The following is a 17,547-nucleotide window of genomic DNA, read 5'->3' as shown; positions in this document are numbered from 1 at the left end:
TGAGTGTGACGTGGGTGGCCACCCACGTCACACCATCGTTTTGTACGTGTGTATGGAGGGGAAGGTGTGCTGTAGTGCTCAGCATTCCATGTCAAGTACGCAAAAAAAAAAGGAAAGCAGAGCTTTCCGTTTGTGTGTGTGAAAGAGAAAGGGTAGGAAGGGGAGGGGGGCATACCTTGAGATGTTCGAGCTCGTTCACACACGACTGTGCGTAGGTGTGTGTGTGTGTGTGCAAAAACAGATCTCGGATCCGGATGTTGGGGCAACACAAATGCTTCATTGGGGGTTCTCGGGGGAAACCGTGTACCAAGAGCACCACGCAGTGCCAACCTTGCTCCTCCGCTCTACTCCTCCTCCTCCCCCCCCCCTCCTGCCGTGTTGTCTATAAGCGTGCACCACCACCGCTAGGACTGCAGCACCTCAGTCCTCTTTACGTCTGCCTCATCCATCGCTTCACTCGTCCACCCTATTTTCACTGGTCTTCCCCCCCCCCCTCTATCGCTCCCTTCACTCGACCCAACATCCCACACCCGTCACCTCCATCTCGGTTGTTCTCTACGTGTACATATATATATATATATATATATTTTTTTTAATGAAGCTCTTGGCAGCTGAACCGCTCGGTGTTCGCACCTCCACCGCCACACACATACACACTCACACACAATATTCTAGAACAATTGTGTGTTTGTAGACCATTTTAGACCGGCTGGTGGCCGCTCGGGCACACAACCTTACACCGCCGATAGCTCGCCTCTCCTCTCTCGCGCTCGTTGGCGTTTGCATACACCTCGTCTTTAACGCACTCACGGACGGGCGAAGAGACACTCAATTGCAGGGCAGCTCTCTTTTCCTGGTGGTCTGTCTGTGTGTGCGTGTGTGTGTGTGTGTGTCGGTCTGTCTGAGGAAAAAAGGGGGGGGAGTGATCCTCTGGCTCCCAGCATTTCCATTGTTTGGCGTTGCTCACCTCTCTCGCTGCGTCTTCTTCCCCGTCTGCTCGCGTCCGTATCCGCGGCGATGCCTTCTTCTCCACGGAGGGTGCAAGACGGAGTAAAAGGTAATGGTGGCGAGGATCGCATAGATGGCAAGCACAAGTACATAATGGAAATGCAGGGCAGCAGCGCAACGAGCGCTGAAGAAGGGAACGTGGTACAGGCAAGCACGTACGCTCTCTGGGAGCAGCTCTACTCACCAGCTAGAGTGTCGCTTACTGTGGAGCGCCTCTTGTGTCTCCGCCTGTCTGAGACTGGCAACGGCGAATGCAACAACGCCCATTGTCGCCGCTATGGCGCCAATGACCTGCGATGGGCGGGAGTGCATTCCAGGGAAATGGCCACCCTGCCCGGTGCATCCTCGTCGATGGCATCAATGCTGCCGCCGACCGCCCAAAAGGTGACGGTTGCACCAGCAGGGCAATTCTCCAGTGTCACAACCAACGCCACCATTGCAGTGGCTATGGTAACGCCTCTCCACGAAACCAAAGCAGGTGGTGGGGGTGGGGAGGAAGAAGAGGCGCAGTGGGCCTGGAAAGAGAGCTCTCCCAGTGTCACAGTTGAACCCACCGAAGAATGTGTTTCGGTGGGTGTGGTACAGGCCGTCGCGTCAAGGCCGCTACCCGTGCCGTGCGGCATCTCCGTCTCGACGCTAAGCTCACCTCCTGACCGCAAGGTGTACGCTGGCGCACCGGTCGAGGCGCTTCCCCAGTCAAGGGGACTTCCTCAGCAACAGCTGATGACGAGCCCGGCGGAGACTCCAGCGCCGTCACCGCGGGACGGGACACACACATGCGCCAAGGTCCAATCAGCCAATGGTGTCGGCTGTGGGCATCCCACGGAGCCTCCGATGGCAGCCACGACAGTCTCCCACCATGACGGTACCATGGTGTCCGTGTCCGTGTCCTCTCCGCAGTCATCGACGCTGCGATGCTCCGGTTGCAAGCTAGATGTAGACACTGACGGAGATGACGCCGGCCGCACTGTGCTGCTGATGCCGTGCTGGACGCGTGCCACATCCACCGCCTCACTACCTGACTGTGCACTCCCCGCATCCACCTCAGACCTCCCGCACCCATCCGTGTCGCCGTTGTCGTGTGCGTCGGCGGCGCAAGCGGGTGAGATGAGGAAGGCAGCGGTAGCACCTATGAGTCTTGAGCGGGACGACTGCGATGATTGCAGCAGCGAAAACGAGAAGGCCGAACGCGGTGGCGAAGCGCCGTTGGTAAAGGCAGCATTTCCTGCATCAACTCCTCTCTCCACGCACCCCCCATTCACGTTGGCGCTCAGTGTGACGATACAGAAAAATAATAAGTGCGACAGCCCCGTCGACGTTAGAGCCTGTGATTATTTATCGGAGCCACCCAATTACCAGGTGGGTGATGAGGAGGGCCGTGGCGGCGTGGATCAGGCAGAAGAAGAAGAAGAGTTAGGTGCACAACAGCAACAGGAGGAAGAGGAGGGGGAGGTGTTATCTGGTACACGGCAAAATATTACCACGGGAACGTGGTCCCACCACCACAGCTCACCAAACGCAGACCGGTGCGCCGAAGGGGGCCGCCACGACGAAGAACAAGGTGGAAGCGGTGACAGGGATGACGATGGGGCAATGAGGCTCCTGTCCCTCACCACATCTCCATCTGCTAGATTTTTTGAGGAGGGGCACCCATGCTCTGGAGAGGGTGGCGGCGATCATGCAAGCCCTCCGACGCCGTCTTCGGCGCAGATTGTGGAGCTCAACGATACCACGACCACTCTTATTGGGTCGGAGCAACCGCGCAAGTTCAAAGAACATGACGGGCGTGAGTCACGGCTTAATTCGTGGAAGGGCCGTAGACTCGTCACCAGCGTGTCGACGACGTCGGTAAGCCCGGTAGTGGACCGCGACGGACTTGTCTTCAGCCCACAGCGCCAGCAGCAGATGCGGTCGCGGGCGCATCGCTGTCGCTCCTGTGAGCCGAGTCAAGGGGGCATAGAGGAGTGTGCGCACCTCACTCCGGTGCCTGAATCACCGCAGCAGTCGCCGCCGCGGCTGCTCTCACCGCGATGGTTGACACCCCACCAGCGAGATAACCTTCAATATGACTCACACACCCCACCAGCGCCAGCCTTACTTTTTGTAGCAGTGACACCGCCGCCTGCCCCCTCAGCCGTCTCTCTCACGAGTAGGATGGACAACGCTGCGGACGCCACAGATGCAATCTGCGCGGACCACGACCCTGTAGCAGACACCGCCCTGGTCCACGACTCGCCACCACGCGAGATTAACCGGCACGAGACGACTACAACTACGACCACCATCCCGAGCACCACCCTAGAAGGCTGTACGAGCGCTGCTGCACTGCGAGACACCGAGGTGCCGAGTGCGCCGGCGGATGTGACTTGCCTCGCCGAAGCTGCTGAAGACGGCCGGGGCCTGACGGCTGTGGCCGTTGGCGTTGAGAACGAGTCTGCTGACAGCGACGCGGAAGCCGAAGCGAAGAATGCGGGGGCGTCGGCCGTGAAGGCGTCACTATCGTGCCAGCGATTTTTTCCGGAGCGGTGCGCTCGCCGTGATGAGAGCGTCACTGCGCAGCACCCCCTTGATGCCGACATTGCGGTCTGTGGATCACTAAGTGTTGCGAAGGCGGCGGGCGACAGCGGAGAAGTGACGTGCATGGCAAATGCTGTCCCCGCATCCGTGGCGAACGCCCTGGTTTCCATCTGCTCGACCACCGCCTCCCCACAACCTCATGCCAACAACCCCTCATTCTGCGCATCAAAGCCTGAAGAAGAACTACCACAGCAGCAGCAGCAGTCATCACTTCTGCTGGAGGATAGAGCGGCACGGCGCTCGGTCTCCACCATGGACTTCCGATGGGCTGACGAAGCAGATAGTATTTTGCGCTGGCAGCAGCAGCGGCTTCGCTCGCTACAAGTCGGAAGAACTGCCGCGCTCACCGGCGTTGATGCGTGCCGCAGCCCCAGCGCGAGTCGGTGCAGCCCATGCAGCGACCCTCTGCGCTATGCCATGCTTTCTCAGGATGGAGGCAGTGCCCAAGATAGCCAGGACGGCAACGGCGCAAGACTGGCACGATATAATGGAGGTTCCGAGGCCTCGTATAGCGTCTCGCCTCAGCCACCAGACCCCAGAGCGCCTCACTCTCCTGAAAAATCGATGATGGGGCCCGGAGGTAGAGTGTTGACCGCAGAGGTGGTGGAAGTCGCCCTCCCCTCGCATCGCGCCAACAGCAACGAAGAGTTGCCGTGCTTCAGCGTGGGTAGAAGCGGTGAGGCACCGGCTAAACCCGCACTGGCCTCTCCGTGCCCATTTTCGCCCCCGGCATCAGCAACGGCAGCGGACGACTCACCAGTGGTGCGCACGGATCGCTTCAACCAGCACCAATCCTCGCCTCTCCAGTCGTCTCTTAAGCGTGTGCGTGAGAGGAACGGCGCGGATGACAACAGCAGGAGTGCTCAACAGGTCGAGCGCCGACACAACACCGGCGACTGCGTTCGCCGACGTCAGCGTCCTCGAGGAGACGCTGCTGTGATGACAGCGACGAGGGCGGTGCCGAGTGTCTCACTCACGAATGTCTTTGCACTTCCGCGCAACATCTCCATGGGGCCTGGCGCATCCATCACTGCCCCTCCATCCACCAACTCGGACCCGCCGCTGCCGCCAATACGACCGCGCGCTGTGAACTGCGCCAACGCCTACCCATCGGCTACTCAGAAAAACAAGATCACGAAAGGAAAGGCTACTCATGTAGGCGTTACATCATCACCTGCCATCACTGCTGCGGCACCGGCGTCACGCGAAAATGTGGCTGCCAGTGCATACAAGATTACGCGAGGTGTGGCGCGCCACGCGCCGCCCCTCCCAGCGTCGCCTATGAGAGGGGGAGGTAAACACCAACGCCACCAGTAGTACGGCAGGGCGAGTCGGAAATAAACTTGTTGAAGAGACGTGTGACCAATACCGTAGCACTGCTCGCAACACACACACACACACATTTTGGGAATGTCTGATGGGTTTCTATTGCCCCTGCCGTCTCTCTCTCTCTGTGTCTGTGTGGTGTGTGTCTGTGTGTGTGTGTGTGTGCTACTCTCTTTCTCGTTTTTTTTTCTCTCTCTCAGCGTGAGCAACCTATGCCCTGACGCATGGACACTCCGCTCATAGATGACATCGACGTACAAACATACCAACCGCAAGCGCAAACTCCGATGGTGTTGTCATGATTCCATGTAGATCAGCTGAGAGGGTCCTGTCTTGCCCCTTCTCCTCCTGCTTGTGTGCATGAGTTGAGCCAGTGCATGGCTTCCCCCTTCTTGTTTTTTTTTTGTTGTTCTTGTGCGCTCCAGCACCAGTGTTTTCGCGGATGTGAACCCCCCGCTCCCGCCCAGACAGACACACACACACACACACACAGTCGACCGATCCTTGTGCTGCGCTCAGCTCTAAAGGAAACGACACAAGCACAGGCACCCAAAGAAGTGGACAGATCAAGAAAAGAAAACGTGACACATGCCTCCTGTTGATCCGATACACCCTCACCAAAGCTTCATCCTCGCCCCGTACCCCCTTCTCACCATACTCACGTGTGTACACATATATACATACATATACATATGCACATATCCTATCGATCACACGCAACAACCCAGCCGCCCTCCTATCCCTCTATCCCCCCCCCCTCCTCTGGGTGAAACATGTCTGAGTCCTCTGCCTACGGCAAGAATCGTGGCGGCAACGCGATGCCGCCGCCTCTGACGCCAGAGGAGAAGGCCGCTCGAGACGCACGGCTGCAGCGTGAGCACGAGTCGTACATTCGTGGCATCGCAACGATGCGCTCGCTGCCGCGACTTCGGTCCACGATTGCCGGCGCGGGCGGAAAGACGAACACAAATACGCGTATTGCAGAAGAACGTGAGGAGGTCCGCCAGCAGCACCTCCGTGCAGCAGCTGCTGCTGCTGCCGAGCAGCAGCAGCGTCGTCAGAACCATCAGGAGAAGGTCAAGAAACTTGTAAGCGCACAAGCAAAAAAGCGTAGCCGCCGTGCCTCCAAGAAGATAAGGAAGAAGCAGCGACTGGAGGAGAAGCTGCGTAATGGACTCGTCTCGGACTCGGGCTCTGACCAAGAGGGCTCTGCGTCGTCGTCGTCGTCGCCAAGTGACTCGGGCGGCGACAGCGATAATGAATAACAATGGTTAGAAAAAGAGCGCTGCCGGCACAATAATAAAAGGGGGAGGGGGAGGGGGCGACGTGTGTGCAGGGTATGTACGTACTCTGCTGTCCTCGCTCCCCCGCCCGCCCCCCCCTCCCCCTTTCTCACTCACTCACTCGCACGCACGCGTGCACATAGTGGAGACCAATAATGAGAGCGCTGGCTCACATCAGCCGCCCCCCCCCTCTTCCTCTTCCTCCTCCCTACCTGCACCTTCCACTCCGTATTCTTTCTTTTGTATCTCTCATGTAGTAGATTGGCGCAGAGACGTGGAAGCGTATTGAAAGGGGGGGGGTGGTGACGGTGAGAGTAAAATAGAATCGGGGTGACAGCATATCGTTGTTGATTGCGTCTCGTGTACAGTACCGCCTCAAAGAAGAGGCATGCCAAACAGAAGAAGAAAAGGGAGGAGAAGCATACGGTCGACCCACTCAACAAACAACGCGTTTGTGTGTGTGTGTGTGTGTGTGTGTATACATATATACTGCTCATGTGTTGTGGAGTATCTACGCTCCGTCCATCCCACCCCTCTCCTACGATGTGTGGTGCGCCACAGCAGCCGGCGACTCCGGGGCGCTGGATCGTACACCCTTCCCCCCCCCCCCTCCACCGGTCTCTGTGTGTGCCGGGGGGAGGGGGGAGGGGGGGGGGAGGTGATGTAATGTGATGTGCTACGGCGACGCGACCACACCTCTTTCTCTTTCTGCGTTCCCCGCAACGGTTCTTGTTCTGTGTGCTCGGGTCTCGAAGTCTGTAAGCGTACGTGTGGTGCCCACTGGGCCCCCTCTCACACCCACACACACCCGACCCCCTTTTATTGCCGCCGCCCCCCCCCCCAGACCCTCAACCCCCTGCTCACTTGGCCCATTGGCACCACACATCCACAAGCAGCACTGCATCAAATACAAAGCATACATATATATATTTTTTTCGTGTATGTATTGGGGTGGTGGTGGTGGTGACTGGAACTCGACGCTCTACCGGCCCCTCCCCACCACCACTGCGTAGTTCACCCAGGAGAAACAGAGAGTTCCCCCCACGCGGTCACACACCGCATTCAAAACCGAAGACACATCAATTAAAAATAAATGTATCTGTATACATAAATACACATACACACACTTTTGAGAAATATCAACGGTATCTTTTTTTTTTGTCGTCTCCCTCCCTCCCCCCCTCCCTCCCTCCCTCCCTCCTCCTCCTCCTCTTTTTTTGGCTATCGGCTTTCTTTTCGTTCATGGGTGCTGTTTTGTGGTCTGCTTGCTTGCCTGCCTCTCTCTCTGTCCACCACCCCCCCACCCCCCAACCCCCCCCCCCAACAAAATTGTGTGCGCTTTCTCATCTACTTTGGTTGTTGCGAGAGGTGCATACAAAGGAGCACGTGTAAATGCGATAAGCATATACACACACTCTCTCACCCCCCTCTTCCTCCACCTGAATATATATATATATATATATCTATATAGGTTTGTTATTGGCTGTCTTCACTGCCTGTATTTCGCGTTCGTTCTTTTTTTGGGGGGTTGCGGTTGGCTTATAGCACGTTGGTCGAGTACGCATACCTTCTCGTTCCACAGCACGTGCGTTGGTGTCCCCCTCCCTACCACCACCACCACCACCACCACCGCCTTCCCCCCTCCCTCTCTCTCTCCCTCTCTTTCCATAATACACTTCACGCGTCTCTGGTGTGTATTTTAAACTTTTCAGTGCTCGATCGTCTCTCCGTTTATTTTCCTTTTTTTTTGAGTGTTTGAGGAAGTGGTGGTGGTGTTGGAGGGAGGGAGAGAGAGAGGGGGGAGAGCAGTGAAGTTTGTAGTTGAAGCATTCGGTCTGCCTCTGGAAGGATCACGTCAAACTTCTCGTTGCTCTGCCCCTCGATCTCTTTTTGTTGTTGCTTGTCAGACCCCGACGTGTCGGGGAGTGCTTTTGCGCCTCCGTCTGCCGTCAATCTGCTGTTTTTTTTTTTTTGCGCGCGTGTGTGTGTGTGTGTCGGTGTGTGGGTGTGGGTGTGTGTATTGTGGTGGTTATGCGTGGGATGTGTACGTACCTCTACATGTGTTTGTACGCGGACGCCATTCCGACTTCCCCGTGCACGGGCCAGCTGTAGCCCATTTCTTTCGTTCTTTCTTTTTTTTTGCCCGCCTTTTCTTTGACATTAGTCGCTCGGGCTCCCGTCTACTCTTGTAGGATTTAAACACAACCCACGCCACGCCACGCCAATCCCTCCCTCCCCCCCCCCCCCCCACACACCTCCTCCACCTTTTTTATTGTTGTTGTTCGCTCCACGAGCTCCTCCTCCCCCTTCCCCCTCTCTTTATATCTGCTGCTGCAGCTCAACGCAACTGCGCAGCACGCAAGCGGTGAATAATAATAACAAAAAACAACAACAAAAATTAAATAACAACACAAAACACAACACATAAAATGGCGCTATACGTAGCTCTGTGTCTGGTGGCTCTCGTTGGCTACGTCTTGGGTGGTCTTGCCGTGACATATTTCTTTGTGCGCTTCCGCTGTCTGCAGTGTGTGCGTCAGGTGCAGCCTTGGTACTGCCTGGCGCACTATCTGTGCTACGGTTGCTTTATCGTCTACCTCCTGAGTGCCGTGTCAATGAGACGCCTCCGCTGGAGTAAAGATGAAGGCGAAAGCGAGGCCTCCGTATGGGGCTCCTCTCTCCCCCAGACACTGCCGCGGTCGACAAGGATGTCAGCTGGGGCAACGCCACCACCGCAGCCGTCGCCAGCGTCTAGGCCGTGGCAAGTGTGTACGCTACTAGGCCATATGGTGATCGATGCTTTCCTGAGCCCATGGACACAAGCGGCATCAGCACCACCACCTCTGACGGGCAAGACAACCTTGGTGGTGCCCACTCCACGTCTCATTGAGCCTCTCCTGCAGGTCATCGCCTCCACGGCACTCTTCAGTAGCTTTTCTCTGTTGTGCAACGCACGGTGGCGCTATGCAGTGACCACTACAGCGGAGAGGCGGCCCGGCCTCTGGAAAGCCGTTGTGGCTGCCGCCGTCTTTGCTACAGCTACGGCACCAGCGCCGAGGAGTGGTACAGCGGCGGCGGCGGCGCGAATGGCGGCTGCAGGGATGACTCAAGGCCGCACCACCACCACCACCACCACCTCTTCCTCCTCCTCCTCCTCCTTGGAGAGAACGGATAGGTGCGACGCGTCTGTTTCTCCCTCGTCTTCCATGAGTCGAGGTTCCGCTTTGACACCGGACAGCTTTTTCCAGGGACCCCTCGTTGTGCCGCGCCGACGTCGGGCACGTGTTCCCTCGTCTGTAAGCAGCGTGCGTGGCGGTGGTGGTGGTGATGGTTCTGAAAGCCCTCGAAGCAAGCCCGCCGACCGTGGTGTGAGCACGACCACCATGGCCACCACCACCACCAACATTACTGGTGCGAAGGTCTTCAGCGAGCAAGACTGCTTTATCGACGCTGCTTCCCCACATAAGCCGAAGCGTGGCTCAGTCAGCCACAGTATAGCAGCCTCAGTGGCTGTGCATATGAACGTTGCCCCGGTGGAAGAAGTAACGGTCATTGACAGACGGCGCAAGTTTGGGTGGCGTATGCTGCGTCATGCACGGCTGCACCGTCAGCGGCAGCGCGTCGAACGTCTACCCAATAACGAGTACGAAAGCGACGATGGCGGAGGGTTGTCGAGTATCTTGGAACTCAGGATCCCGGGCCACTATATCATTACTTCGTCCCTCACCAGGGTCGGTAGGGAAGTACGGAGCACAAGCCGTTGCCTGTGTCGTCGGCTGCTGCCTCCCTTCCGGTGGCGTCCGTGGCTTTCCAACGCCCAGGATTGCGAAGACCGAGGTGCACTGCCCGGACAAAACACCTATGCCTCCGATGCTCATGGAAGCCATCTGTTTTATGAGCATCACCGTCGCTTTCACGGACTGCTGGCACCCTTCTGGTTGAGCGACGCTGTAGTGGTTCTGGTCACGTTTCTGCTCTTTGCTCTGCTGGCGGTGGCTCGCGTCACCATCGCTCTGGGGGTGGTCTCTGCCTGGGCAACGATGGAAGACTCAACTGCGGAAAGAGAGGATGGGCGGATGATGTATGGAACATGCAGAAGTGGTCGGCGATGGCTCACAGCCACCACCGTCGCTACAGCAGTTCCATACCCAACAGAGGGCCTTGTTGGGGTTCTTGGATTGCTGTCACTCGCTGTGGAATGGCTAGCTCTGCGGCGTTGGGCGAAGCTGTTGGGACAGCTGCTTTTCTCTGTGTCTGAGACCGCCGCAGCTGCGTCAGGTGACACCTCCGGCACTCGTAGTAGTAACCCTCTCACGGCACACGAGCAACACCGTCCGCTGCGGCGCTCCTCGCGAAAGCCAAGCGGCGGCGGCGTATCTTGCGGCAACAACCGCAACAGACTCGGTCTCTCGTGTAGCCTCTTCGCCAACGAGCTTTACTGTACGGAGACCGCAGAATCTGTTGCAATTGGCGCAACCATGACGGCCTCCATGGCCACAGCGACGGCGGTGCCGCCGATCCGCTTCCGCCATGTGTTGACGGTTACTTCGCTCATGTTCACTCTACAGCTTTTTCCCGATGCTGCGTGGGCGTGGGCGGCGGCGGTGCTGCTAACAACAGGGAGTGCGATGGCCAGCCTCGTCGAGGCAGTGGTGGATCCGCTGAGGTGGGTCTCCACCGAGTACCGTCATCTTGTGAACCGCTCGTGGTGGGAGCTCTTCTTCTCTGTCTCCTTCACCCCCTTCTCTCTCGACTTACTCAACGTGCACGGGCAGCACGTCATGAACTCGGTCCTGGCAACGACCGCGGGGTTCCTCAGTGGGATGGACCCGCCAGCGGAGGTGGGGAAAATTGACTGGCTGGCGAAGCGGGCCCACACGAACAGGTTGGTCACCAGCCCTGACGTGGGGTCGTCGTTTGGCAATCGCCTCCGCCGCTATGCCCACGCTCAGCGCAACGTGCGTGTGTCGGGAGGCAGGGGAAGCGCACACACGCTGGGAGTGGCGCGCCATATCGGGGTGTCCCTCCACGGTAACGCTTCGTCTCCGTCACGCTCATCAGTCGTAACGTCCGCTACACTGTTTGGAGAAGGCGTCGGCAGCGTGGATTCGGGCAGTGGACTTTATGGGTGGTATGCATCAGGTCCAGTTGGCGTGGCAGGCGGTGACGCAACCGTGGGGGGGACGTCGGTGTCGCCCATGGAGTTCTGGCACAGGGTAGCAGCGAAAGTCCTGCAGCAATCTGGCAAAGCGACCGGCGAAGTGGCAGGTGTGGCGGTGCCGGGCAGTGACCCTTCACGCGCTCGTGAGAGTAGTGAATTTATGAATGGCCTGGGTCCATCTGCGGTCGGCGAAAGGCCTGTGCTGGCTGGCGGACGAGGGTACTGCACTGGCAGCGCCAGCGGCAGCGGTGAAGGAACCAACACTGGGGCGATTGGACTCCGCAGCCCAGCGGCTGCGACCGAAAGCACGACTCCAGCCAGACCCAGCAAGAGCCTCCTTGGTGTCCCAGACGACCCCTTCAGTGGGACCACTGCCGCCTCTGCCATGCTTTACGCTGTACCGCGTGTCAGTCCTCTGGTGATGCTCTCGCCTAGGCGGGGTATTGAACACCTGAATCCCGGCCATGCCGGCTTCACCCCCGAAAACTTGAAAGGGTCGATGCTCTTGACACTGCCAAGTGTTGCACGCGTGGGCGGGGCCACTGGGGAAGCAGAGCTGGATCCGGAAGAGCACCTCTTCTCGATGGAGCGCGTCGTGCCTCGTCAGGGGGCGGCGGCGGCGGCGGCGATGAGGACACGGCGACGGTATGTCTCACCCGCGATCGCTGTCAACTCGGAACCTTTCGATGAGGAGGGACACCACCTGAACAGCGGTGGTCCTCTTGCGACTGTGGTGGTGCCAAGCGCTTGCAGCCACGTCAGCCACCGCGGCGACGCGGGCGGCTGTACCGGCGAGCCGTTTCCGGCGGTGCAGCCGTCCACCCGCGCTGTATTTTCGAGCACATCCTTCGCGGGAAGGCTCTCCTCTCTCGGCGCCGCCGCAGCGCGTCTGCTGGTCAAGTGCGGGGAGGGCCTCCAGCGCCTTGTGGACTACGTACGCTGCCACAGTCACAACACGTCTTCTTTGGAACGCGTATCGGCAGTGTACAAACACTTGTACGGGATGCGAATGGATATCAAGGAACGCGGTGCCGTGCATTATGCAGCCGTGGCCAGGTTCGTGTACAGGGCAGTCCTCAGCCGCATCGGCGTTCATTTAAACCTGTCGGACAAGGCAGGCTACGCGCCGCTGCACTCCGCTGTGCACCACCACACCAAAGCTCGCCTGTCACCACATGTAACGTTCGAGTCGCCGAGTGGTGCCGTGCAGGGGGCCCGGCATGGCTTGGGCATAACGATGGCGACCACCGTACCAGTGCAAGCCACCCACATGGACAGCATGGAGGCGGACTCCAGCGCTGTGGCGCGCAGCAGGACGACAGTAAAAAAGAAAAACCCGCGCTCCAGGGACGACTTAAGGATGAGAAGTATATTAGGCCACTCGCCTGTCGTCTCGCCAACCCCAGGCCTTGCGTTGCCACCACAGCGGCGGCCGCCGCCAAAGGAGATCTGCAGCCCGGCGGCAGCCGCTGTACCGAAGGAAGAGCACGAGCAGGACATGAATGGTGCGCTGGTGCGCCTTGGCGCACCAGTCAACCTCCCCACCGCAACGGGTGTGACAGCGCTGCACCTGGCTGTGATGCAGGGGTCTGTAAGACTTGCCAGCACTCTCCTGTGTGAAGATGCGAATCCGCTGGTGGGCGTGGAGCTAGAGGCGCTCTCACTCCCCTCGCCAATCAGCGCCGCCTCGTGGAGAGAGAGCGACAGTGACAGTGAGGAGGTCGACACGGAACATGTCGACAGTACTGTTGCACAGCTCCGCGAGTTGGTGGGCCTGCTGATCACCAACGCGAGTCACTCCACTACGAGAAAACATCCCGAATCGCCTTTGTTTCTAACTGTGAGGCTTGACGAGGAGTTGGCGGGGGTGGCCAACATGTGGCGCCACGCCCCTTCGCAGGCCAGCACGGCCCAGGTGGTGCCCGGGCCCTCACCTGGCATGGTGTCTGTCGCCCTTTTGCGGGAATTGCCGCCACCAACGCTCCTGCCTGCACCTCCAGGATCCCCCTCACCGATTGACATGATATCGGTTGCAAATGTCTCGCTGTCGTCGCGAGGGCAAAGCACACCGCTGCTGGCACTGCTGCCTGTCGATGCTGGAAAAACGTTCAGCGGCTTTACTGGGCACTCCGCCGCTTCCCTCGGTCTCTCCACCTCTACCGCACCCTCCTGCAGCGCCTCGTTGGAATCGGTGAGGCATCTGCCGGAGGACAGCCCGGTGGGAGACGCCGCCATGACGCCCCTGTTGTCGGCTTCTGTGGCCTTCACCGCAGCAGCCGCAACCACCATCAACTCTCACGTCAGCACCGCGCACCAGCCAATCAAGCGGCCCTGGTCTCCGGCCATGGCTCGCGTTGCGCATAACAGCGTTGCCTCCGATACCCCCACCACCCCCGTTGCCACCGCACTTGCCTCGCCATGGACGCCAACGCGGCAGTTGCCGTGGTGCGACCTCCACGGCTTCAGTCCACTGCACAGCGCCCTGATCCATGGCGACGCAGGGATGACAGGGGCCCTGCTTCTAGGGCAGGGCTGCGCCGAAGCCATCGCAAACGACCATGCCCCAACAGCTGCACCGCAAAAGGCCATGGAGGCAGAGAGAGTGGGCCGAAAGGCGCTCGACTCGGACATGCAGGGGCCACCGATGTCCCCTCAGGTCATAGCGGCATTCGATGGTGCGACCAGCAATTTCTGGGTTGGCGAGGCGCCTGTGCGGCAACACCAACCCGTGCTGGATCACACCACAATGCCACTCGCTGAGAAAGCCGAGGGGCGTCCACAGAATACGGACGTGAGTGAAAGAAAAGCAGCGGCAGCAGCAGCGACCCTTTCCCTCGTCCCCTCCGCCGGACCGACTGCCTTCTGGGTCTTGCCACTGCGCATGAATCTGTTTCACCTGGCGGCCCTGGGCAACTCGACGGAGTGCCTCGCGTACGTGCTGTATTGGCGTGGTGCACCAGACTACATTCCGTGTGAGCTGAACGTCGTCTTCCAGGACGAGCTGCAGGCTAAAGGTGGCGGCTCCCAAAAGTCAACGACGGCGACGCCGGGCACGCAGCGGCGTCGCCGACAGCACCACCGAAAGAAGAAGCGTGGGCGCGCCTATCGCAGCAGTCAGGCTATGTCCAACATCGCTGGGTTAGCCGAGGCGTTGGCGGTGCCTACCAAGGCGAATGCGCTCAATACGGAGGAAGACATGGTGCCCGTCTCCCCGAAGACCAGCAACACAAGCACAACGCGGGTCCACCACATGGTAACGTGTGGTGCGGATGCCACCGCAGCGGAAGCAGGAGCTCTGTTGCATAAATTTGGAGACCCAGGCGATGTATGCAAGCCGTTCTCCTCTCTGCTGCCTGCTGCGGCCGCGACGAGTGCGGTAGCCGCAGAAGTCGCAACAGCACTGCACGAGTTGCCGGAGGCGCCCTCAACAGGCTTGCGCACATTCGACTCCGCCGAGATGGCACTCAAGACCCACGGTGACGGCAGGACCTTCAGCACCACCCCGTATTTTTTCCCCAAGACGTGGAGCACCGGCAGACTCTCTCCTGAAACCCATGAGGCCGCCTACGCAGCAGCGAAGTCAACACCTTCACAGCGAGCGCGACGCATGCGACCGAGGCAGCAAGCCTTCATGCACGCTCTTGCCACGCTACTATACACGGACATTCGCCTTGATGCAGTGCGACGACGAGTGCGCGCGACGGTGTTTGGCCGCGGTACCCTTGGGAATGCGGCTTCGCCCGCAAGTGCTCATTATACGCGTCGTCGGCCACCACCACGCCCGGCTCGCACGGGCAGGGTACCGAACGGGGGCAGCACTAACAGCCACCAAGACGTGCACCACGTCCTTGCAGGCCCCGTTGTACCCCAAGCTGTGCACCGGCACGGGAAAGGAGCGAAGCGGCTTCGCAGTCTGCGCTATCAGCGCAGCCGTGCCCTGCAACAGGCGCTGCTGATCGTGAATCGGGGTCGACAGCATCACCACTGCCGCATGCCGCACGCCGCAAGACTTGGTCGTCTGACGACAGTAGCGGTGGCTTCCCAGCACGATGGACAAGCGTCGGGCATAGCGAGTAATAATGAGCTGACAGCCATCACAGCGGCCCTGGGCACCGTGTATGCGCCGACGGGGACTAAGGGCAACGTCTGCAGTAAAGACGGAGGCAGCTGCTGCCGCCGCGGCTCATCCCTGGCAAGCGCCTGTGCGGTTTTGCCATCGCTGCAACCCCACTGTAGTTCTCCTCACCCAACCATGACCACAAACGCCACGACTGACAAAGAGAAACTCAACTCCAGTGGAAGGCAAAGGCAGAGCACGCTGTGGCTGCTGCGTACACTCAGTGCAGAGCTCAACGCCGTCGATGCCCGCGGACTGACCCCGCTACACTACGCCATCGCCAACCGAAACGCACGCATGGTGTATCTGCTCTGTGCGTATGGCGCGACGTTTCTCTTCGCCTCTGAAGAGACGATGACGCATTTCTTGAGACACTCGGCAGAAGCCATCGCAGCGGCGGCGGCGGCGGTGGGGCGCCGCAGCGGCGGTGACAACAGGGCGACCTCCGCCACCGCTAGCTCCGAGCATATCGCACGTCAGAGTGGGGCTCTGTCGAGCACCACCGCCAACGCCGCCGCCGCAGTCGGAGACAGCCTCGCTGCAGCAACCCAGAGTACGCTCTCAGCGTTCCCACCGGCGTCTGCGGCTGCAGCGATCGCTGCGGCCACTGTCGCCATCTCCTCCTCGGGAGAGCGGTACTACGCGCGGCTCACACCGACGACACGGGCAGCGCTGCGGCAGGTTGCCAAGACTAGTAGTGCAGAGTATCTCCTCGGGATATCTGCTCAGGAAGAGCGCGAGGCAGAACGGCAGCAACAGCAGCTCCTCTGCACACCGCCTGTGCCCGAAACGGCGGACACGCCAAGAGGCAGCGCCCAGCACACCGGGTTGCCGCTCTTGTCGTTGCCGCCCGTTGTTCCCACCACCACCACCACCACCATGGCGTGTGGTGCCACCGGTGGCAAAACGGGCTCGCTGACAAAGGACAACGTACACTCGACGTCGTCGCCGATGACGAAGACGGCTTCGCGCTTCCCAACGCCCCCCTCACCGCAGCCCGCAACGATGGCCGCCACCTTGACGGCAGCACTGGGCATCATCGACGATGCTCGTGCTGCTGCCCGCCCCATGCCGACCTGGCCAGGTGCCTCCCTGACCGGTGAAAGGGTCCCTTCCACCACCGAGGACGGCGCCAGTGTCGATGGTGCGGACGCGGACGCGCTGCCCGTCCAACTGCAGTCATGGCTCATCGATCAGGACATCCAGACGCTTCAGTCGATGATCGCAGGGTATACCAGGAGCAGCAGCAGCATCAACGGCAGTGGCGGCGAAGGCCCTGCCGCACGCCCCCACTCACCCCCTCAGCGCCTGTACGCTGGCCTGAACCTGGATGAAGCCCGTGATGAGACAACGATAGCAGCAAACGCGGTGGCCGATACGCCCTCCATACAATACATCAACCGAGAACATCCACTACATTTTGACACGTCGTCGTCCGCCGTCCTGACGCCCGCGGCTGTGTCGACCTCCGACCTCCCCGCTACTGTGGAGCACACGCTTCTGGAGCCGCATGATGTGTTTCTCACGCACGTCGTACGCAACCCAGTCAAGGCCCACAGTATCGTGTGCGCAGCGGTGGAAGGGACGGCTCTGCGCTATCTTTTCCTGGACGCCGTCACCTCTGGTAAACATCTGTAGTCATCTGTGAGAAAAAAAGAGAGAGATGGAGCAGCCGCTGAGACGAAAGATGTCTGTGTGTGTGTGTGTGTGTGTGTGCTGAAGAACAAGTCATTTGATACGAGATCCCCCCTTTTGGATTCAACTCGCTTTGAAGGGATGAAGAACCCCTCCCCTCCCCTCCTTCCCTCCCCCTCCTTCCCTCCCCTCCCTCCATCCATCCCGATCTAGCCCAAGCCAGATACACAATCATGCGATACACGCTCTAAATATAGAAGCTCCCCTTTGAGTTGAGGTTGTCATTGGCCGATCTCCATCTCCGCCCCGACCCCCACCTCTCTTCATGGCAAGACGCCCTTCACGCCACGCCACGCCACGCCACTCCTCCCCCTCTCCCCTCCCTCCCGCTTTGCTCCGAGTCCTCCTCATCAGCCACAGCTGCAGCGAAACATCAAAAC

At 59.5% G+C, this 17,547-nt stretch overlaps 3 protein-coding genes across 3 annotated transcripts; all 3 read left to right on the top strand.

The window, feature by feature from the left end:
* Positions 1 to 1,329: 1,329 nt before the first annotated feature.
* On the top strand, positions 1,330 to 4,902 carry JKF63_07254 (uncharacterized protein; the record flags this gene model as incomplete). Its single annotated transcript, XM_067903194.1, has 1 exon — positions 1,330 to 4,902. One exon carries the CDS (start codon positions 1,330 to 1,332, stop codon positions 4,900 to 4,902), a length of 3,573 nt encoding a protein of 1,190 aa, XP_067759749.1.
* A 782-nt stretch (positions 4,903 to 5,684) lies between these two features.
* Positions 5,685 to 6,176, top strand: JKF63_07253 (uncharacterized protein; the record flags this gene model as incomplete). Its single annotated transcript, XM_067903193.1, has 1 exon — positions 5,685 to 6,176. The coding sequence occupies one exon, from the start codon at positions 5,685 to 5,687 to the stop codon at positions 6,174 to 6,176; it is 492 nt and encodes a 163-aa protein (XP_067759748.1).
* A 3,401-nt stretch (positions 6,177 to 9,577) lies between these two features.
* JKF63_07252 (uncharacterized protein) lies at positions 9,578 to 17,320 on the top strand (the record flags this gene model as incomplete). Its single annotated transcript, XM_067903192.1, has 1 exon — positions 9,578 to 17,320. The coding sequence occupies one exon, from the start codon at positions 9,578 to 9,580 to the stop codon at positions 17,108 to 17,110; it is 7,533 nt and encodes a 2,510-aa protein (XP_067759747.1). The 3' UTR covers positions 17,111 to 17,320.
* Positions 17,321 to 17,547: the final 227 nt, after the last annotated feature.

This window comes from Porcisia hertigi, chromosome 4 (assembly GCF_017918235.1).
Source record: "Porcisia hertigi strain C119 chromosome 4, whole genome shotgun sequence".
Classification (NCBI taxonomy): domain Eukaryota; phylum Euglenozoa; class Kinetoplastea; order Trypanosomatida; family Trypanosomatidae; genus Porcisia; species Porcisia hertigi.
Note: the sequence above shows the minus strand (reverse complement) of the source record. Positions and strands in the feature narration are given on the sequence as shown.